The sequence below is a fragment of the Mastigoproctus giganteus genome, chromosome 13 (assembly GCF_048544385.1).
Source record: "Mastigoproctus giganteus isolate SK-2022 chromosome 13, ASM4854438v1, whole genome shotgun sequence".
NCBI classification, from domain to species: Eukaryota; Metazoa; Arthropoda; class Arachnida; order Uropygi; family Thelyphonidae; genus Mastigoproctus; species Mastigoproctus giganteus.
In genome coordinates this window covers 37,364,544-37,385,969 of record NC_143587.1, presented here as the reverse complement: position 1 = coordinate 37,385,969, position 21,426 = coordinate 37,364,544, and the positions used below count along the sequence as shown (strand labels likewise).

Genomic DNA, 21,426 nt, shown 5'->3' with positions numbered 1-21,426 from the left:
TTAATATTAATAACTGGGCAGTACTTATATGTTAATTTAATACTCTTTGATTTAAAATGAATACTACGAAAAAGAGGAAAATGTATCATTTTCATCAAGAGTGGGAACTAGAATACTTTTTTGTAATGATGAAAGAAAAATGTTGTTGTTTGATTTGCAATGCTTCCGTGGCTATACCCAAAAGAGGAAATTTAGAAAGGCATCTCAACGCAACTCCATGGTAAATACCAATCGTTCCGCCTAATAATGTCCTTAGAAAAAATAAATTAAAAGAACTTAAATCCAGATTATTCACACAACAAAATTTCTTCATGACACCTAATTTACAATCTAAAGCAGTAACTTATCATCAAGAGGAATGTTTCCATTTACAATGAGTTTCCTCAGCTTACAAGTTATTTCTTATTAGGAATTTTTTCCCGCCATAAAGTGCGGTTCAAGGTGTCTTGGTCGGTTAAGCCTCGGGCTGTCATGCACTCCCGTACTCCATCCATCCATGTCCTCCTAGGTCTTCCTCTTCTCCTTCTTCCAGGAGGTATCCATTCCAGGATAGCCTTTGGATATCTGTTTTCTAGCATCCGTTTTACATGTCCATACCATGTTAGACGCTTTTCTTTGATGGTGTCAATAATAGTCTTTTTCACTTCCATTTTTTCCCTTATGTCTTCATTCTCATTCCGTTTTCTGTCTCTTCTAGAAGTTCCTGCTGAGCGTCTCCAAAAATCCATTTCTGTGGAGAGTAATTGTTTTCCGCTCGCCTATTCAATGTCCAGGTTTCCGCTCCATACAATAGAAGACTTTGTACAATCGTTTGAAATATAAGTTTCTTTGTTTTATTTAGGATATTTTTGCTCCACAGAACAGAGTTTAACATGCCGATAGCCTTTCTGCCGTCTGTAATTCTCTTATTGATCTCTGCTTGGGATGATCCATCACTTTGTAAGATTGATCCCAAATATTTGAATTTATCAACTTGTTTGATTTTAAAACCTGCAATATTTAGAACGTGTTCTGGCCCTGAAGACAACATTTCAGTCTTGCTAAAATTGATTTTTAGACTCCATTGTTTATATTCCTCAAACAATTGATGACATGCATACTTTGCATCTTCTAAGTCTTGTGTTATCACCACCTGATCATTTGCAAAAGTAAATTGTGAATATAGGTGTTCTTATTAATCGGCAATCCCATTTTATTACATTTTTTTGACCAGGATCTTAGGCAGATGTCGATATAAATTTTGAAAAGTGTTGGTGACATGCAACAACCTTGTAATAAGCCTTTTGAAGTGTGGAATTCAGGTGACAAAGCTGATCCCACTTTAATTCTGCATCTATTATTCCTGTATAAAGCAGTAACTATAGCATCATTTAAAGTGAGTCATCTTCCTGCAATGCAAAAAATGCAAACCATTTTCTTCATCAAAGACGCATTTTTGGAAATAACAGATTCTCTTTTTGAAAATTTTAAAAACAAAAATGAAATTAAAAGTGCTCTTGAAGATCTGCAATTATCTCGAAATACTGTGATGTATTTCAAAAAAATGAGTAAAAATGTGAGCGAACAAATTACATGCTCATATTGCTGATTGTGTCCTTTTCTTGACAACTGGATGAATCTACAGACATCAGTGATACAGCTCAATTGCTCATTTTTATTCTTATGGTTTTCGATGATTCTGCTACTAGAGAACTGTGGGTATGGTTTCGTTAAAATAAAGAACTAGAGGTCTTGATATATTTAACGCATTCAAAAATTTTAATGAAAAAAATTAAATTACCACTATTTAAGCTCATATTAATAACAACAACAGATGGAGCTACAACAGATAACAACAACAGATGGAGCTACAGCAATTATGGGGCATTATGATGAATTACCAGATTTTTTGAGTTACTACTGTATGATCCACCAACAAATGTTAGCCAGCAAAAGATTAAATACTAAAAGTATTACGGACATAGCTTTCAAAATCGTGAATTCCATTAGAGGACAATCTCTTCAAAGGAGACTTTTCAAAATGCAACTCGATGAAAATGAACCAGATCTGATATTACACACAGATGTGAGGTGGCTGAGTCGGAGTAAGTTTCTAACAGAGATTTCGAAATTTGCTGAACGAAATTAAAAAATTGTTGATCAAAGGGGAGATGATTGTCAGCAGCTACAAGATATGGAGTGGTTGTGTGATCTGGCTTTTTTGGCAGATTTTACCAGTAAATTAAGTGATCTGAATTTGGAATTACAAGGAAAAAATAAAAATGTGGGTGACATGATTCATAATATTTCTACATGTAAATATCAATTTTTGGCAATGGCTAAGAATCTCAAAGGAAAAAAAAAATTCGATCATTTTGCAAATATGCAAGATCATTTGCAAAAATATCCTGTTTTTGGATTTAATAGTGACAAATGTTTCTGAAATTGAGAAAGTTGTGGATGATTTTGAAAACAGATTCCGTGATTTTAAAACAATTGAAGACATTGTTTAATATATTTCTTATCCATTTAATGTCAGGTTAATGTCCATTTAATGTAAATTGTAGAAAAAATTTGCTGAGATTTTTCACATGGAGAAAATATTACTTGAAAATGAAATTATTACATTTCGAAACGATATCTTTCTAAAAGCCAGATCATCAGAAAAAGACTTTTAGAAATATGTTTGCCGAGAAAAGTACCCAAATGCAAAAATATACAGTGAACTTTTAAATTCCTGTTTTGGTTCCACATATCTATGTGAATCGGCCTTTTCGTATTTGAAACTAAGAAGAATTCTACTCTTACAGACTTGCATACAGAAGATTCTTTAAGGTTGGCCTCATCACAGTATATCCCCAATTATGAAAGCTTGGCAGATGACACGAAGACACAAATATCACATAAATTAAAAATTTAAATACATATGAATTTAAAATAAGAATTCTGAATTGTATTTAATTTTAAAATTTATAAAGAACATTTTTCAATATGTGTTGATTAACTTTTTTAACCATGTGCAATGAAATTTTTGAGATGGTAGGTTGGGGCACATTTTGAAGAAAAAAAGTAGATTGCATCACAAATTAAGTTGGCCACCCCTGAACTAGATGATTGCTATTTGTATCAACGTGTCGGGGAAAGTACTAGGGAAAAGAATACTCCAGACCTCATCATCACCCATGAACCAGATGACATAATAGGGCTGACAGTACAGAAACCAATAGCAGGAAGGATCACAGAGTTCTACAGTGGATGACGAAGAGAGAAGTAGCAGTAGTTAATGGCAAAAGAAGAGTTATAATTTCAGGAAAGGAAATTTCAATGCCTTAAGATGCTACATGGTCTCTATTAACTGGGTAGATGTTTGTTTGTTTGTTATTTGGTTTTTAGGAGCATTAGCAACTAAGGCCATATTGCTCCGGGATATGCGGTGGTCATTCCGACCTTTCCGCATCCTCCATATTTGGTGGTGACGGGCTCGAACCCTGGTCTAATCAAGAAGCGTGTGCTACACACTGCTGCTCCTTCCCACCTGGCTACAGAGGCACCAACTGGGTAGATATCTCACAGAGAGTTAATGCAATTGAATTATGGTATACCTTTAAAACATTAATCAGAGAAGCCGTGAATGCTTATTAAAAAAAAAAAATACTCCACGAGGAGGATTCAAAGTTGAATGAATAATAAAGTTGCCAAATTACTTGAGCAGAAAAAGGTGGCATGGAAAAGTTACAGATAAATAAAATTAAAAAGTACTGAAGCCTATAACAGCTACAAGTTGATCTGTAATAATGCTACTGAAAAGGTTAGGCTGGCAAAGAGGGGGGATAAGGAATTCGCATATATAACTGCAAAAAAAAGAAGGAAAAACTGGACTGGACCTTTATGTAATGGACAGATAGTATTAGATACCCCAGCTGACATTGCAGATGAACTCAACAGTTACTTTGCATCGATATTTACAGAAGAAAAACCCTTCATGTCGATGAGAAATTCTGGGAGTGAAGTTAAAAAAATGTAATTAAGGATGTTTAAATTTCCCATATGTTTATTTAATGAAAAAACTTTTGGGCCTACAGGCCAATAAGGCTCCTGGGGTTGATACCCTATAATATTAAGGGAGACGGCAAGTGATTGCATCAATCCATTGAGGCTAATTTTGAGAGCATCACTGGATTCTGTTGGATTGGAAAAGTGCCAGTATATCTCCAATACATAAGGACAGTTCTAAGAGTGAAGTGGGAAATTACCAACCTGTCAGTCTAACTTCGGTATTAGGGAAATTCATGAAGATTATGATCAAGGGTGGAATTCTGAAGGATACTCAGTATGGTTTTGTAAAGGGAAAATAATGTTTAACTAATCTGCTTAGCTATTTTGACAGGGTCACTCAAGAGCTGGACTTAGGGAATAATTGCAACGTTTATTTGGATTTTAGCAAAGCATCTGACTCAGTCCCACATGAGCAGTTATGTTATAAGCTGGAACAAGTTGGAATCGCAGGGAAAATCCTTAGATAGATAGCAGAGTGGCTTCAGGGCAGGAGGCAGAGGGTTGTGATAAATGGAATTCCTCAGATTGGGGAATCTGAGAAATTCCATGGATCAGTGTTAGGACCATTGTTGTTTTTAATTTTCATAAATGACATCGATGAAGGACTAGAGGGCATGATGTCTAAATTTGATGTAAAGATTGGTAGAGTAGTTAATGATTGCCACCAAGCAGAGCTTCAGAATGACCTAGATAGACTTCAGAGATTGTCAGAAAAATGGCAGCTATGCTTTAATCCAGCAAAGTGTAAGGTATTGCACCTGGGGAACAGTAACCCCAAAATAACTTATACACTTGGCGGAGTTGAACTAAAGCCAGTAGGGGAAGAAAGGGACTTGGGTGTTATGAAACGGTCAGACATGAAGTTCTCCAAGCATTGCAAACTGGTTGCAAAGAGGGCCCTTGGTGTCCTATCGATTTATCGAACAATCGCTAGTAGAGATAAGGGCGTCATAATCCCATTATATGAGGCTATCGTTAGACCACACTTGGAATACTGTTCAAGTATGGAGATTGCACCTAAAGAAAGACACTGTTCTTCTTGAAAGGGTCCAAAGACGGGTAACTCGCCTGGTGAGATCGGCAAAAGGGTATCCATATTGGCGTGTCAGCAAAAAGGTGATCTGATTGAGGTGTACAAGGCCTTGAATGGTTTGAGCAGGCTCAATGCTGATGGGATACTTCCACTTGCTGAGATTAAGACCTGAGAGGGCATAGATTCAAATTGAGGAAAGACAGTTGTAGAATAGATGTGTGGAAGTTTGCCTTTAGCCAGTGGGTAGTTGACTGCTGGAACAGAGTTCCATCTGTTGTTGTGGAAGTTGATAGCTTAAATAAATTTAAGGTTGAACTAGACAAACATTTGGAGTGACCGGATCAGCAAAAAGGGAAGGGTTTTTTTTTTTTTTGCTGATGCTGTATAAGCTTGCTTTCTCACATCATATGCCTCTGCTAGTGCTAATATACAGTTTCCTTCCTGTTCACTTACTGCACAAATGAGTTAAAATCAGACAGTAATGTTTTTCCTTGCAGCAATGTGCATCTCAATCCTTTTCATGGAACAACAACTGATGAGTACTCAAGATCCTCCCAATGCAATCAAGCACAGTTCAGACATTAGGGAAAGTAAAACATACAATACTTTTTTTGATGGGTTTGTTTTATTTGTCAAAAATTCAATTTCTGTATGCATATAAAACTTGAGTTTTTTTTTTTGTTTTTTTTTTTTTGTTTGCTGTTTCCCTCTCACCCCTCATGAACAAAAGCAAAAACATTTCTTAAATGTCTTTGGCTATGTATAAATAAATTGTAACAAAAACAAATCCTAATTACTTGGAAGAGGGTGGCCTATGTGATTGTTCATTATTATGTTAATAAATTGATAGACACTACACTATTATATCATGTGGTAGATTAAGTAATTTATGGCTACATTTCAGGAACTCATCATTTCCCACTGTCAGGCCTATGGGGGAAATAGAACATCGTTTGGTACTACAAGAATAAATCATTCAAACTGAAAGTGGAATCTGTTATAATGTGACTTTACTATCACTGTATATACAAAAACTGTTAAAAATTATCGAAAACTCTAGCATTTTATATAATTTATGTTGTTTAAGTAATCAATGGCTCATGCTCTCTTTTTTTTATCTTTTATTTTAGGCCCCAGAAACTTGTGTGGCATGGATCTGACAAGCTAGGTGTCCGAGATATGGATGCATATTGTGATGCCTGGCATTCTGGCAGCTTAAATAAAGTGGGATTAGCCAGCTCTCTAATGCGCAGCAAGCTTTTGGATCAAGAGAAATATTCCTGCAATAATTCCTTCATTGTGTTATGCATCGAAGCTACAAGTCAGGATGACTTTAGGCGAAGACGTAGAAGGGATCTTTCTGACAAACAGGAATTAACCAGGAAGGAATATGAGCAGCTATTGAGAAGTCTGGATAATGGGAGTGACATTGAAAACAACACTAACTTATGAAATGGATGTTGCAATGTTAGTTGTGAGACACCAAAGTGAGGTACCCGGCAGAATTAAGTCAATCACCAGCAAACTTATGCCATGAAAGAGTTCTATAGTTGCAATGTGGAAAGCATGTATGGTGAAGACAGATTTAAAGGCAAAAGAAGTGGTCTTTTGTCAACAACTTACACTCTCCAAGAGAGGTTTACACTGCCTGAATCTTCCATTTTTTTTATACAGCTTAGATTGTGATCAGTTCTGTAAACTGCATTTATGAAAGCTTAGGATTTGCTTTGTCATAATCTAGTCAGGGACAGAAGACCACTTCTGAACATATCTGTCTGTAGATCATAACCATGGTTCAGTTTCTCTCTCTCTCTCTCTCTCTCTCTTCCTTCTTGCAGTTTGTGTGTGGTACAGTTTCCCAGCCTGATGACTAATTACCACAAATTGATGACAAATTATCAGTCTCAGTGAAATCTTCAGCAGCCACATGAAATTTTGTCAGTACAGAACTCTTGGCATGCAAAACTGATGATATGGCAGGTTCCAAGTGAGTCGGCATTTGGGGTGATACTGGTGGAAATATTCACAGATCTATTTGAACAAAAATATACAATTTGTTATTAAACTTACTGCATTCATTCCTCTTTACTATCCCCTTTTTTGAAAATCATGGACATACAATATGGGAGGTAAAACATAAATAGAAGCATGAAGAACCTGTTTCCTTTATTTTTTTGGAACTATTTTATTCTTATACGAGATTAATAATAATTATATAAATTATTTAATAAGCTATCTCTATTTTTCTCCTGATTTTCTTTTTTCTTTCTTTCTTTTTTTTTTTTTCCTACTGCCACGTCTCTAGTCTGAATGATGTTTTTTTTCAAAAACATTTCATCATAGAGACAAATAAAAAAAAATTATCAATCACATACAACGAGCTTTCTTTGAAAGCAATAAAAATTTCTTTCATATCTCCATAGTTCCTGAATTAAGCAGCCATTCTAGGGCATTTATAGCAAGTGAGAGCTGCTGTTAACTAGCATTGTGTGTGTGTGTGTGTGTGTGTGTGTGTGTGTGTGTGTGTGTGTGTGTGTGTGTGTGTGTGTGTGTGTGTGTGTGTGTGTGTGTGTGTGTGTGTGTGTGTGTGTGTGTGTGTGTGTGTGTGGATGGATGGATGGATGGATGGATGGATGGATGGATGGATGGATGGACAGTTGTGGGGCTAGGATCCTTGTCTTCCTATGCTGTTCTCTATTGAGATATTAAAATAGTTTACGTTTAATTGAGTGGAACATGTTTGTTTTAAGTCCTGCTAATTCCTTTTGCACGTTTTATCGAACAAATGTTTCTTCTCACATCATATCAACACAACAGTTATTAATCATTTATCTAAATGATTTCATTTATCAGAGTTTGTATGTACATAAATTAAGAAAAGCCACGCTGAATTCTTTGAATACAAATTAATCATAATCTATTGCACAAAAATTTATATTATATAAATATAACAAGTTTAATTTAGAAATATAAAAAATAAACCAGAAATTATTATTTGATACCTTCCAAAATATGAGTTTTAAATATGAAATGGAAATTTAATTTACAACAGAAAATATTTATTACTCAGATTAAAAATGCAACTTAATTATAGTCTGCAGAGAGCTTATTTTTACATTTAGTAGTGAGCTAATAGTCAAAAGTTAATGTTTGGCTAAATAGTTGCTCTAAATCAGTGGTTTTCAACCTTTTTTTAATAATGGCACTCCTAAGTCATTTATTTTATTTTGCAGCACCCCTTCAATTTTCTGCCTGTTAGATCTGATTTTGTGTGTGTATGCATATATATATATATATATAATATTAAAAATATATATATATGTTATATGATAGTTATTACAATAATATAATTATAAAAATTACATTTCACAATACAAATTATATATATACAGTATATAATCATTTTATTCTTTATATAGAGGTACTAAGTAAACATCAATTATGGATCACCACAAAATTAAAAAGATACTGTACACCTTTTTATAATGAAATAAACATATAAATTAAAAAATAATAATAAGTTTAAGTAACTTAAACCCAAATTACGTGGCACCCCAGTTGAAAACCACTGCCCTAAACAATCCAAACAATTAAAATTCATAGAATGATGGCAATTACTTATAGCATATATAGTGAATATTGCTTATCAGGGGCTCACATCTGGTGAGTATGGGCTTGGCACACCCAGGGTCCTGAGCTGGATATCATCATTCTTCTCTTTCTTGGTGATTCCCTTCTACTTCTCTCTCTCAGGGTAACTTGGGAAATTTTTTTTTTTTTTTTGGCTGGTGTAGCATAAGCCTTAGGCTTTCTTACACCATGTAGCTAATAATAATAGTTGTGATCATGGATAATTTTATCACTTGCGTAATGTTATTGCTTTTGTGAAGTCCCGATCAGTCATATACTAATACATAGAAAAATGTTGTTTATTATAATCAGCACTTCAGTTTCCATTATTACTTTTGTGCCTTATTGTAATTTATTCATGTTCAGTAGAAGTGATTACATAGCATCCCATTTTTTTCCTGAACTCTGAAACGTAGTGTGTCTGGTTGCTACTATTGCTTCATACAGTTTGTATGGTTGTTGGTATCACTGTTCTATGAAAGAAAGTACAGTATCTATACTCATACCAATCTGGCTGTTTTGCTGTAGAGCATTAACCCTTTCTAATTCTTGATATATTTTCTTTATTTGTTTTTAATGGTTTGTATGGATTTCCAGAAATATTACACAGTTCCAATTTTATTGATTACTTTTTCCAAAGATATAGTGGACAATCAAATTAAAAGATTTTATACTGCCTGATTTTCATGTTTTCTTTCTGTCCACTTCCACCTTTTTATGTACACATTTCTGCTACGTCAATAAACAATGCTGAACATCTGCATTCTTGTTTTTCATCAGTTATTCTTATCACTTTAGCTAAGTCTCAAAGTGATCACCATAAGCAGTGTTCACTGTATATGTTTTTTTTATAAAATATATCAAGTGACAAACAGTTTGATGGAAAGGCTGGTAATCTGCAGCCTCCCCGAAAAGACAAACACATATTACTAAAATGAGGTCTCTGTATTTATTAGAGATAACTGATAAAAATAAATAAAAAAAACTGATAAAATAAATAAATAGAAGTATTAAAATTGTATATCAAGAGATGCGAGAGGTATACTACCTTGAAATGTTGATCTAAGACAAGAAAAGAGTCTTCTTGTGTGTATGCCATGTGAGAAACAGCAACGGTATCTGAGACTTGCTGTAAATAATAAAGGCAAGTCTGGGCAAATTCTAACAAGTGGCTAATCATCAGTTTATTATTTTCAACTGTATTTTCTTTTTTTAATTTTTTTGATGGGTAAGAGAGAGGCAATATCAAAATAAATTTTTTTCCACACATTAAAAATAACTTATTTATTGAAGATATGACATTTTCCATTGTATTTAGTTTACTCAGCCTTGTCCAGCCATTTTTTTCATCTAATTTCCAATAGTTTGGCATTACTTTATGAATAGTTACCCTCTTTATTTTTACTGTCAAAGCCCTCCGTTCAGTGATTGCATTGTTTGGGATTTGGGGAGGGAGGACCATGGGGTCCTCAAGCAACTATACCACCTTACTCCACTAAATTTGGCCTTTGTTTTCCATGCCCTTCCCTAATAGCTTGTTTGCACTGCTCAGATAATCAGATGGAATCATAAATTCTCCTAAATAAGGAGATGATGTCATGGAGCTGGCCCAGTCAGGCTTTCATAAATCTGATGCGAGTATCTCACATTTCTGGTGGCATATTATAAATAACAGCTCTCCGAAAGTATTAGCTACATCTAATTATATAGTGATTCCATTGGCCATGAAGCAATTTTTAATTGAAGTTATACATAAGCAAAAACACAGCATAATGAGTTCAAGTACTAAGTGTAAACCAACAAAAGCTTAATAAATGTAACCAATATATTATGGCTCCATCTTTTGAATCGGATGTATTGTATAGTACTGAAATTGATATAAAAATTATATCTGGAGTTTTCTATTTTGTCTAGTGCCATGGATACATATACCTGATCAAGAGTGGATATTCATTAGTCAGAGAAATATATTTATTAATGAACAGTATTTTCAGTATAATTCTTAAAAACCACGTTATCATGCTTGGAATTGGCATTTTGTTAAACGTTTCTGATGATACTGTCCAGGAAAGATTATTTGTTAATTCCAGTTTTAAGAAAGTAGTACTAACTGTGAACTGCTGTATCTAAATTATAACACTTCTTCCTTGAAATAACGAATGTGTGCTAATACATGGAAACAAACGTTTTAGATCAGCTTTTCAAATGCCCTTGTTCTGTGCTGATATTGCATTCAGGTAGCATACGAACAAATCAGAATCTGTGATTGACAGTAATTAAATTGGTATGATAAAACAGTATTCGTTTCAAATATACTCAGGCTCTGGGGGTGGGGGATCATTCCTATTTGATCTGTTGCATATGTCCTGTTGAACTTAATTTAGCAGGAAATAACCTGAAATGAGGGTTTCAAATAATTTATTTGGGGAGTGGTAGTCTGGGAAGTAGCCTAGATCACTGGAATTCTATCCAGTGCAGTGCCATAGTCCTCCATAAGGTGAGGTGATGCTTTTGAACTGGCAGTCACCTTTCTGAGAAAAGTATTTGGAGGAAATTCTAGGATGTAAGCATCAGAAATTAATCGTTCTGAAATACAAGAAAAATGGTTTGAGCATTTAAATTTCTCCTATTTCCCTGGCTGTTCTACTAAAATAACATTCTGTTATTGAAGATAAAACTCAAAACTACTTTTTTTTAAAAAACTACCTATAACTTTGAACAAGAAATTTATTGCATATAGTCAATTAAAGTTCCATTTCATTCATTTTATTTCTCCAATGTTTTTGTGTGAAAAATTACATTACAGATGATTATATAAAATAGAAAGTAATATAAACAGCAATGGTGAATACGGTTGTTGTGGGATTTTAGGCTCATCGGCAACTTAATCTGCGTGTGCTCTGTGGTCAATTTGCTGACAAAAAACCTGAGTATCCAGGAGGAAAAACCATGCTGTCGGCTTATTAACTCCACGTCATGAAAAAGAGCCATAAAAATTCTTTGCATCATTGATGGGATTCGAACTCAAGTCTTTCCACCCTATGCGGGAGGATGATGATTATACCAACTGCGCTATCCACAAGAGCGATGAAATATATATAATGTATGCTTATTTTTGGTAAATACATCGCAATTTTTTTAATTGGTGCATGTCCAACATCTTAAAAATGTATATAATCAGGCATCATGTCAGCCAAAGAAGCGTGACAGCACTGGTTCAGATCATTGGGACTCTTAGGTGCCGTAGGATTTTGAAGCCTCTACTGCTTCAAAATTTGGTGTATTTAAAATTTTAGTAAATGAGAATATATATATATTTCATGCATGTATAATGCCTAATTGCCACTTGTACAATAGCATTAACGTTGCACACCTGACTTTAACTTATTACGGTAAACTTTACTAAATATCATTTTTATAGTCTTCAGTAAGAACCCAATATATATATATGTGTGTATATAATTCTAAGGAGGTAAAGCCCTACAAGTGTTGTAGCACCAGGAGTGTGAGTGAATAATAGATATAATTTTACTTCACATTGATGCTTTATTTATCCAGTCATAGACAATCAAAAAAATAAGTCACCTTTGACATTTTGACTTTTTATTAAAGACTTTTCCAAGATCGCATTGAATGACGTGGCTGAAATGTTATACTATATTAATTTATTTATTAAAAATACATTTTTTTTTTAGTAATGGGTTAATAAAATTCTGGAAAAAAAATTTGGTGGTTCTAGGTGCTTGTTTGCCTGCAGAATTCTCGGTTCGTAAACCGGAATTCTTCAACTGAGACTGGAAAAATTCTTAAAGGTTAGGACTACTGTTGACCAATGTGAGGTGGAAGGAGTATGGTTTTCTTTGAGTTATTCTAGGATTTTTAGTCCACACAACATGCAAATTGGCCCCTGAACACATGGTGAAATATAGCCTCAGATGCTAATGCAATGTAATTCATAACAACATGTAAATGTGCCACTGCTGTAAATCCAAGGATTATCAAAAATTAAAGATTGATACCTCCTTTTAGTCCCTTCTAGCCTTCAACTTCACATATTTTAACTACCAGAATTATTGCACTCAAGGAGATGCCTCTGTCGCCACACCCATGTTCTGTCTGCTTTATGCTATTAGGTTAGAACATAAAACATGAGAGAAAAGAGAAAAAGGAAAAACGTTTGAAATATTTGCTTCTCTGAATTTAGTTCATTATTCTGAATATATATTAATATTTATTTTATTGTAACTAAAGTTAGTGTAATTTAAATAATAGTTTTATCTTCAGAATACCATTATTCAAGAACCATATTGGTAGATGTGAACTTTTGTAAGTAGTGTTACCTACATCTGTCAAAGCATTTATTGCTGGGTATAGAGGGAACATGACATTGGTAGGGCTTAGGCACAACAAGTTCCACTCTTATAATTAAATAATAAAAATGTTACAGTATTTAATGTTAGGTGGCAATCTGTGGGCAGCTATGCACTGTGCCAAGATTCAATGTGAAAATGTTTCAGATTTGTTCTTCGAAGTTTTGGAAAGTATACACTGTTTCTACCTGATGAGGATTTGTAAGAATTTGTACTAAATCGTGGTACTGTATGTGTTAATACAATCAGTAAAGTGTACTGCTAGAAGGGTTAAATTCCCCTTCTGGCAACCCTGTAATATGTGTTGTGAACTGTTAACTTGTGTTGTGTGTAACCTGCTTGTCTGCTGTGATGTAAATGTGAATTATAAAAGGACCTTAATTCACCAATCAGCAAGATTTAAATTTAAATAAGTTCATCTGTCTGTTCCTGGCTAGACATGATTGAAATGTTGCATTCACTTTATTTTAATAAAAATGGATTAGTGAGATGATGTACTGCAGTGTGTTCTGTCTCTTTGGATACCACTTTTTGTTTTGTTCTGTTTTTTTTATAAGTAATGGTGCTAAGAGTTGATGGTTTAAGGTGCTGTAATGTAGATTCCCACCTTCTGTATATAACCCTGGATGCTGAGCTTATCTGCAAACAATAAACTGTTATGCGTGGATTGAACCTCTGTTTTGTTGAAAATTTTTATTAACTTACTGTCAGAAAGTGTATGATTTAATGGACAATGACAATGGACAACAAGCCGGTTTTTTTCATAGGTGTAATATGAAATCTCCAGATTCCCATCATGAAACGTTATGACTTTTATCCAAACAAATAAATATATACATCTCAGCAGCTGTAATCCTTCATTTCCCATTCTCACCTAAAATGCATTAGTCTGTTGTACAATTATCTCATATTCCTATAATTCCATATACATGTATAGGTATGTGACTAGCACTATTTACCACAGTGTTTGTCACATTACACAAAATCCATTTATTTATTACCCTGTTTTGGATTATTCCAGGTCTTATAGAGGTGCACTATATATGTACTTTTCAGTGAGTTAAAATGTTTTAACCATTTATGCTGTAATATGCAACTCCAACCTCTCGTAATGTTGATGTTTCGTGATCCTATTAACATTGAACCCCACAGTGTTTAATTTGGTTATTCACACTCATTTTATTCTGTTTCTCATTCTGTCCAACGAGAAACATGGAAATTATTTTGTCCACAAAAAAGAATTATGAACTGATATTTTCCTTAATATTTACTTTATTCTCAACAAAATTTAATCTTTTTTTTGTTTATTAATATTTATTCATTTATTTTATTTTGTATTTTAATACAAACTAACTATTAACTATCAAAATAAAATAAAAAATATTTTTTAAAAAAATTTCAAACCTGCATGAACAAATCCCATACCAGCTACTTTCCCTAGTGCCAGCAAAAGAAACAAAAAAAAAAAAAAAAGTCAAGCTAGTTTGTTACCAATAGTGTACAAAGACTAGAACAAGTGCACAGTACCAGGAAAAAAAAGATATTTTATTGTTATTTTTTTAAATTAATAAATTTAAAAAAAAAAAAAAAAAGTTAGTGCATGTGGGGGACAGTAAAAAAAAAAAAAAGCTTGCACCCCCAGCACAATAAAATAAAAGGAAAAAGTGTACAGTTAATTAGCTACCATCAGTTATGACAGGAATTCGCTTTATTTTTTGTAAAAGCAAACCCCCTGCAATGACTTGTAGGGCATTAGTTTACACTGTTTTACACACCTGCAAAATAGTTAATGTAATTATCTGCATGGACAATAACTTCTGCCGAAATTTAACAACCCCCTACCCGGGCATACCAAACAGAGGCCTGTAAGTCACTATAGGGATAAATATCACCTTATAATAAAGAGTAAAAATTCTTTTATTCAAACTCCAATCTTTCTTAGTAACCCTCACAATGGAGGCCGCATATTTTATTATTCAAATGTGGTGTTACCAGTAATTTGTCGTCTAAAATTACTTCTACACATTTAACACAGGAGACTAGTGGTATTTGTTTATTATTAATTACTAAACGAGGAAGCCTATTATAGTCTCATCTCCCTTTCAGTAACATAAGTTTATTTATTGAATCCCAGTCCACAAGTTCATCAGTAATAAGTTCCAACTTGCCCTCAGTGACACGAGTGGACTTGCCTGGCACACACAATACTAAATCGTTTGCGTAAGCTATCTTATGGCAATCAGAAGTCTCCCTTTGCAACCACTGATCGAGGACCAGGTTCCAAAAAACCAGTCCCTAAACTGGCCCTTGTGAACATTCTCAATTAATATCCCTTTTAAAACGTGTTGCAATCTTACAATAATTTTCCTTCCCGTAAAATAACTCTTCATAGTTAAATATAATATAGGGCATGATAATGTTCTTAAAGAAGAGAGGACACCAAACTGTATCAAATTTCCCCTCAAAAAAAAATCAATAAAAAGGGCTAATACGTATCGTTAGAATGAATTTAAACTATAAGTAATCAAATCTTGAATGGCATCCTCAGTTGAACAATTTCTTTTAAACCTGTACTGATATGGGAAAACCAATTTCATTTTCTGAAACATATCTTCCAACCTTAACCACATTAATCTTTCAAATATTTTGCCTAAGTTAGCCAGTAGAGATATTGGCTTATGTCAGGATTATGACAATGAATTCTCTCCTCCATTAGTCTGTATCCACGAGGGCCAGTCATTAGTTTACAAGACTTTTGTAACAACTTAAGCAGGGCAGCCTTCCAGAAACCTGGAAAAGTTCCCCTAATAAACATTTATTAAACATATTGACCTCAGAAAAAATATCTACTAGTTTAATAATACAATTGTTTTCAAGCATTTTTGAGCAAACATTTTGGAGCTCTCTGATATTGAATAAATCAATAGAGTCTGTGGTGTTATAGTTTGGGGACTGTTTTCGTGGAATGGTTTGGGTCCTCTGATCTTAATCACTGGTTCGGTGGGAATGCCTTTCTATTGACACCAATCAAGTATACCCTTCATGATTACAGTGCATCCTGACACTTCGGCATCTATCAACAAGACAATGTGGCTTCGGCATCTATCAACAAGATAATGTGGCATACACCAAACCGTGATAGGTTTCAGGATTATGACAATGAATTCTCTCCTCCCAACTCGCAAGATTCAAACTAATTGCATATGTTTGGGACTTACTGGAGGACAATCGATGCTACGACCATCCACGAGACAATGTGCAGATATTGCTGAACACAGCACATCACGCAACGTAAAGAACGATTAAAGGCACACAAAGTACTTTTCTGTTGAAATCTACTAAAAATAAATTGCAGAAACTGCTTGACAAAATTAACAGAACAAAATGTTTTTCATTAATATTTTATTGTGAACAGTGTCTTCGACAACACTTCACAATAGAATAGGGGTTCCCACTTTAGCCTAAAAACATTTTAGACATTTCATCTGAATGAGGAATGTGGCACCAATACCCCCAACAAAATCATAGAAAAAAGGGACACGTACAGTGGAGGCAGTGTCCTCGTGTGGGGCAGAATAATGATCAATGGCTGCACCTCCATGTTTTTGATAGGGTTACTGTCACTGCGCAGAGGTACCAAGAACAAATCCTCGAACCCTATGTGACTTTTTAGGGATGTGGTTGGCCCAGATTTTCCTTTCATGCACGACGCCACTGCACAGAGCTGAAGTGGTGGAGAAAAATCTCGAAACAAAATATCCGATGAATGCCGTGGTCAGCACAATCATCAGATTTAAATCCAATTTAATGTGTATGGGATGCTCTTGGGCATCGCATTGCAACCGACAACCAACTCCTCAGTCACTTAGTGAGCTCAGGTCTGCACTTGTGGGAGAATTTGTTACCACAGAATCTTATAGACATCCTTATATTGAGCATGGTTTACCGCTGCCAAGTCTGTTTAACCATTGGAGGGAATTGCATACCGTAATGATGTCGTGTGACCATATTTTCAAGCATCTTGTATCAACTTCTGTACTCTGACCTTTTTTTGGTAATTCTTATACAACCCCTATAAATGTCCCTTATGCCGGTCCGAAGTTTACTGCTGTGTCCTCATTGTTATTCTGTAGCACCACCAAATATTGTCTGCTTCATTGCAAGCTGCACTAATTACACCTTATTTTATACGTGTACTGTTAGTTTTGTCGAGCATTGTAAAGTCTGAAATGTAGCGTGAGAAAATATCTGCTCCCTTCACTCTAACTTTTATGATATCCAATTATGAGGCCTCATAGATTGGAGTGGAAGTGATTATTACATGGGGAAGTTAACTAGTTACAAAGAACTTAAAACCTCAAATGATCTTTTAATTTAGTTTGAGACATACTAAACGGCTGTTAAAAAAATTAAATAAAATTTCGAAACTTAGTATAGCAAAAGTAAACTGATACAGTCTGGAAATGGGTCCAGAAAACAAGGTTTTCTGGACCCATTTCCAGACTATCAGTTCGGACTGCATGATATTATGGTGGTGGTAGTAGTAGTAGTAGTGGCATGTGATGCAAGAAAGCAAGTGTATGAGCTTATGCAGCATCAGCCAAAAAAAAGAAAAAAAAAAAAAAAAAAATCACACCATTCCCTCCAAATGCCTGTCCAGTTCCTCCTCAAATTTATTCAACCTATCAACTTCCACAACAACAGATGGAAGTTTGTTCCAGCAATTAACCACCTGCTGGCTAAAGGCAAATTTCCGCACAATTTCCTTTCTTAATTTGAATTTATGGCCCCTTATGTTCGTAATCTGAATAAGTGGAAGGATCCCATCAGAATTCAGCGTGCTCAACCCATTCAAGGCCTTATACACCTCAATCAGATCACCACGCAGGTGCCTAGTCTCCAGCCACTGCAATTTGCAGAACTTAAGCCTCTCTTGGTAAGAGGATCCCCTCACCAATCTTGTTGCTCTTCTCTGTACACGCTCAAGTAAATCTACATCCTTCCTAAAATGAGGCCTCCAGGACCTGTACGCAGTAATCAAGGCGTGGCCTGACCATTGCCTTATACAAAGGGACAATCACCTCCTTTTCCCTTAAAACCTCAAATGATCCTTTCATGGTGTACATGGAAGCATCAGCCAGCAGGGACTAGGAATTCCAAGAGTGGAAATCTATCGGGTAATGTATGAATCAAATGAGCCGTACCCATTAAATTAGATGGAGGGCGTTATAGCCAGAGCCGATCCCAAAATTTGCGGTTGTGCAGGCAGATACGAAGTTCTCTGAGCAGTGCAGACGGGCTGCAAGAGTAGCTCATGGTGTATTGTCAATGATATATAGGAATTTTTCTAGCAGGGATAAGGAGGTGATTATTCCCTTGTATAAGGCAATGGTCAGGCCACACCTAGAGTACGTATACAGGTCTGGAGGCCTCATTTCAAGAAGGATGTAGAGCTGCTGGAACGAGTACAGAGAAGGGCAACAAGATTAGTGAATGGAACAAAGGGGTGCTCTTACGAAGAAAGGCTTAAGTTTTTCAAATTACAGTGTCTGGAGACTAGGCACCAGCGAGGTGATCTGATAGAGGTGTATAAAGCCTTGAATGGTTTGAGCATGCTCAATGCTGATGGGATTTTCCTCTTGCTCAGAATAATCACCTGAGAGGGCATAAATTCAAATTGAGGAAAGACAGATGTAGGATAAACGTGCGGAAATTTACCTTAGCCAGCGGGTGGTTAGTTGGTGGAAGTTGATAGCCTAAATAAGTTTAAGGCTCAGCTGGACAGGTATTTCGAACAGAAGGGTGAAGTGTAAGTGGTTTTTTTTTTTTTTTGGCTGATGCTGCATAAGCTTGCTTTCTTGCATCAAATGCCTCTACTAATGCTAATGCTAAAAACGTACGTGGGGTATTTTTTGTAATAGTGATTTTTTTTAAATTTTTTTAAAATTGTACAGTAACGTGACATAATTAAATGTTATATTATACTGAACAAAAATTTTAAAATGCGAATAATCTTAATACATTAATCAACAATATTGTTTTGACCATTTCAGAACGGGCCCCTATTCGACAGAACCAGTTGAACATGCTTTTGGCGGCGCCACCGTAGCCAGGAGCAGCAGTGCGTAGCACACGCTTTTTGATTAGACCAGGGTTCGAGCCTGTGACCACTAAATACGGAGGATGCGGAAAGGTCAGGGAATGACCACCGCATATCCCCGGAGCAATATGGCCTTAGTTGCTAATACTCCTAAACAACAACATGCTTTTGGCCGGCACTGCTTGTAACATTAATTACTGTGTTTAAAATCCTTATAGCAAGAAAAACCAGTACTTTTGCTTTCAATAATACTGCCCAGATAAATGAACCTAGTTGGTTGTGGTCCAAGGCACGTGATCGATAGAAGTCCAACATTAGATTCTTCTAGTTCTTTATGTACTAGGTCAGGCCCGGGCAAACTACGGCCTGCCGCACAGTTTTGTGCGGCCCTCGAGCTTTAATTGTATTTTCTAAAAAAGTTTACTAATTTTATGCCTTTTGCGACGCCTTTTTGGAAAATAAATTTGTATATATAATACATTATAGAATTTGTCGACTTGTAAATTGTTTTATCATCTCTGTATTGTTCAAATTGAGATAGAATTTGAAATTGTGCGCGAACCGGAGCGAGCCTACGGGCGCTTTTATAACGGTATAATTTGCAATTATAAACTAACCGCGCGAAACTACGGTAACAGACAACCAGTGATGACGACAACGGCTTCGGCGCCTCCGTAGCCAGGTGGGCAGGAGCAGCAGTGTGTAGCATACGCTTCTTGATTAGACCGGGATTCGAGCCCGTGACCACCAAATACGGAGGATGCGGAAAGGTCAGGGAATGACCACCGCATATCCCGGAGCAATATGGCCTTAGTTGCTAATGCTCCTAAAAGCCAAATAACAAACAAAACAAACGACAACGGCTTTGCTGCGGTGGCGGAGTAATAGGATAGGACTGCTGACCGGCAGCAGTTCCAATCTGTTTTCTCTGACGGTCTTCCCGCAGTTAGTTTTTTTGCGTTAACTTCGGTTATCATCTTGGTGCCAGTAGCGATAAAAATAATATTTACGCCCGTTTAAAAATGAATAAAAAACGAAAAATTCAACATGAGCATCGTGTCTTCAATGCAGAGTGGAACACAAAATATTTTTTTGCTAACATACCGGTAAATAACAAGACTATTTGTCTCATCTGCCGGGAGAGTGTCTCAGTGTTGAAAGAGTACAATATTAAAAGACATTTCACTACTAAATATTCCGAATATGGTGCCAATTCAACTCCGGAAGCGAGAAAGAAAACTGCTGATGGATTGATCAAAATTTATCTAGACGACAAAATGTGTTTACGCGGCTAACTAAGGAACAAGAAGCTACTGTAGTAAAGGCAAGTTTTGTTATTTCTCGTATAATTGAAAAAAGCAACGAGCCTTTTTTCTGGTGGAGACCATATTAAAGAATGTATGACTGAAGCTTGTGGAATTATATGTCCTGACATTAAACACAAATATGAGAATATAAGTTTATCTGGGCGAACCGTAGTAAGAAGAATTGAATGTATCGATACAAATTTGAATGAGCAATTATTATCAGTATTAGAATCCATAACATGGTACTCGATAGCTCTCGACGAAAGTAACGACCAAAAGAATACTGCGCAGTTATTAATTTTCATACGTGGATGTACCTCTAATTTTGAAATTATTGAAGAGCTCCTTTCAATGGAATCTCTTAAAGAACAAACAACGGGCTGATATACAGTATTTGAAAAAGTTGAAAAATGCTTAATAAGAGGCCGCCGTAGCCTAGTGGTCAGGCGCGCGGGTGCATAAGTACACGTGCTTTGAGTGACCGGGGTTCAAACACGTGACTACTGAATACGGTACTGTTTCTTGTAATCTGTCTATCTGGTGAACTCCTCTGACCGTTTTGTCGTCCCGGAGTATAAACAGAAAATTTATTTATATAATTTACAATGGAACAAAATGGTAAGCGTAACAACTGACGAAGCACCAAGTTTGACAGGTAAAAATGTTGGACCGTTAAAGAAAATTCCGGATAAAATTTGTGAAAATTATCCTGATTATAATTTAATTACAATTCATTGTATTATACATCGACAAGTATTATGTAAAAATGTGTTAAAAGTTGAACGTGTCACATCTTGTATCATTTAAGGGGCCTGAAACACAGACAATTCGTTAATTTTCTTCAAGATATTGAATCCGAGTACACAGATATTCCTTATCATAACCAAATTCGAAGGTTTAGCTTAGGGAAAGTTCTTCGGCGAGTATGGGATCTTAAAGATGACATCGTTC

At 35.4% G+C, this 21,426-nt stretch overlaps 1 protein-coding gene across 1 annotated transcript in view; it reads left to right on the top strand.

Annotated features, from left to right (window-relative positions):
* Positions 1-7,346, top strand: part of LOC150075973 (uncharacterized) — a 369,694-nt gene extending 362,348 nt beyond the window's left edge. The window contains exon 30 of the mRNA XM_090387222.1: positions 6,199-7,346. Coding sequence (XP_090243348.1) covers positions 6,199-6,520 — 322 coding nt within the window. The 3' untranslated portion in view covers positions 6,521-7,346. The remainder of the gene's footprint in view (positions 1-6,198) is intronic.
* Positions 7,347-21,426: the final 14,080 nt, after the last annotated feature.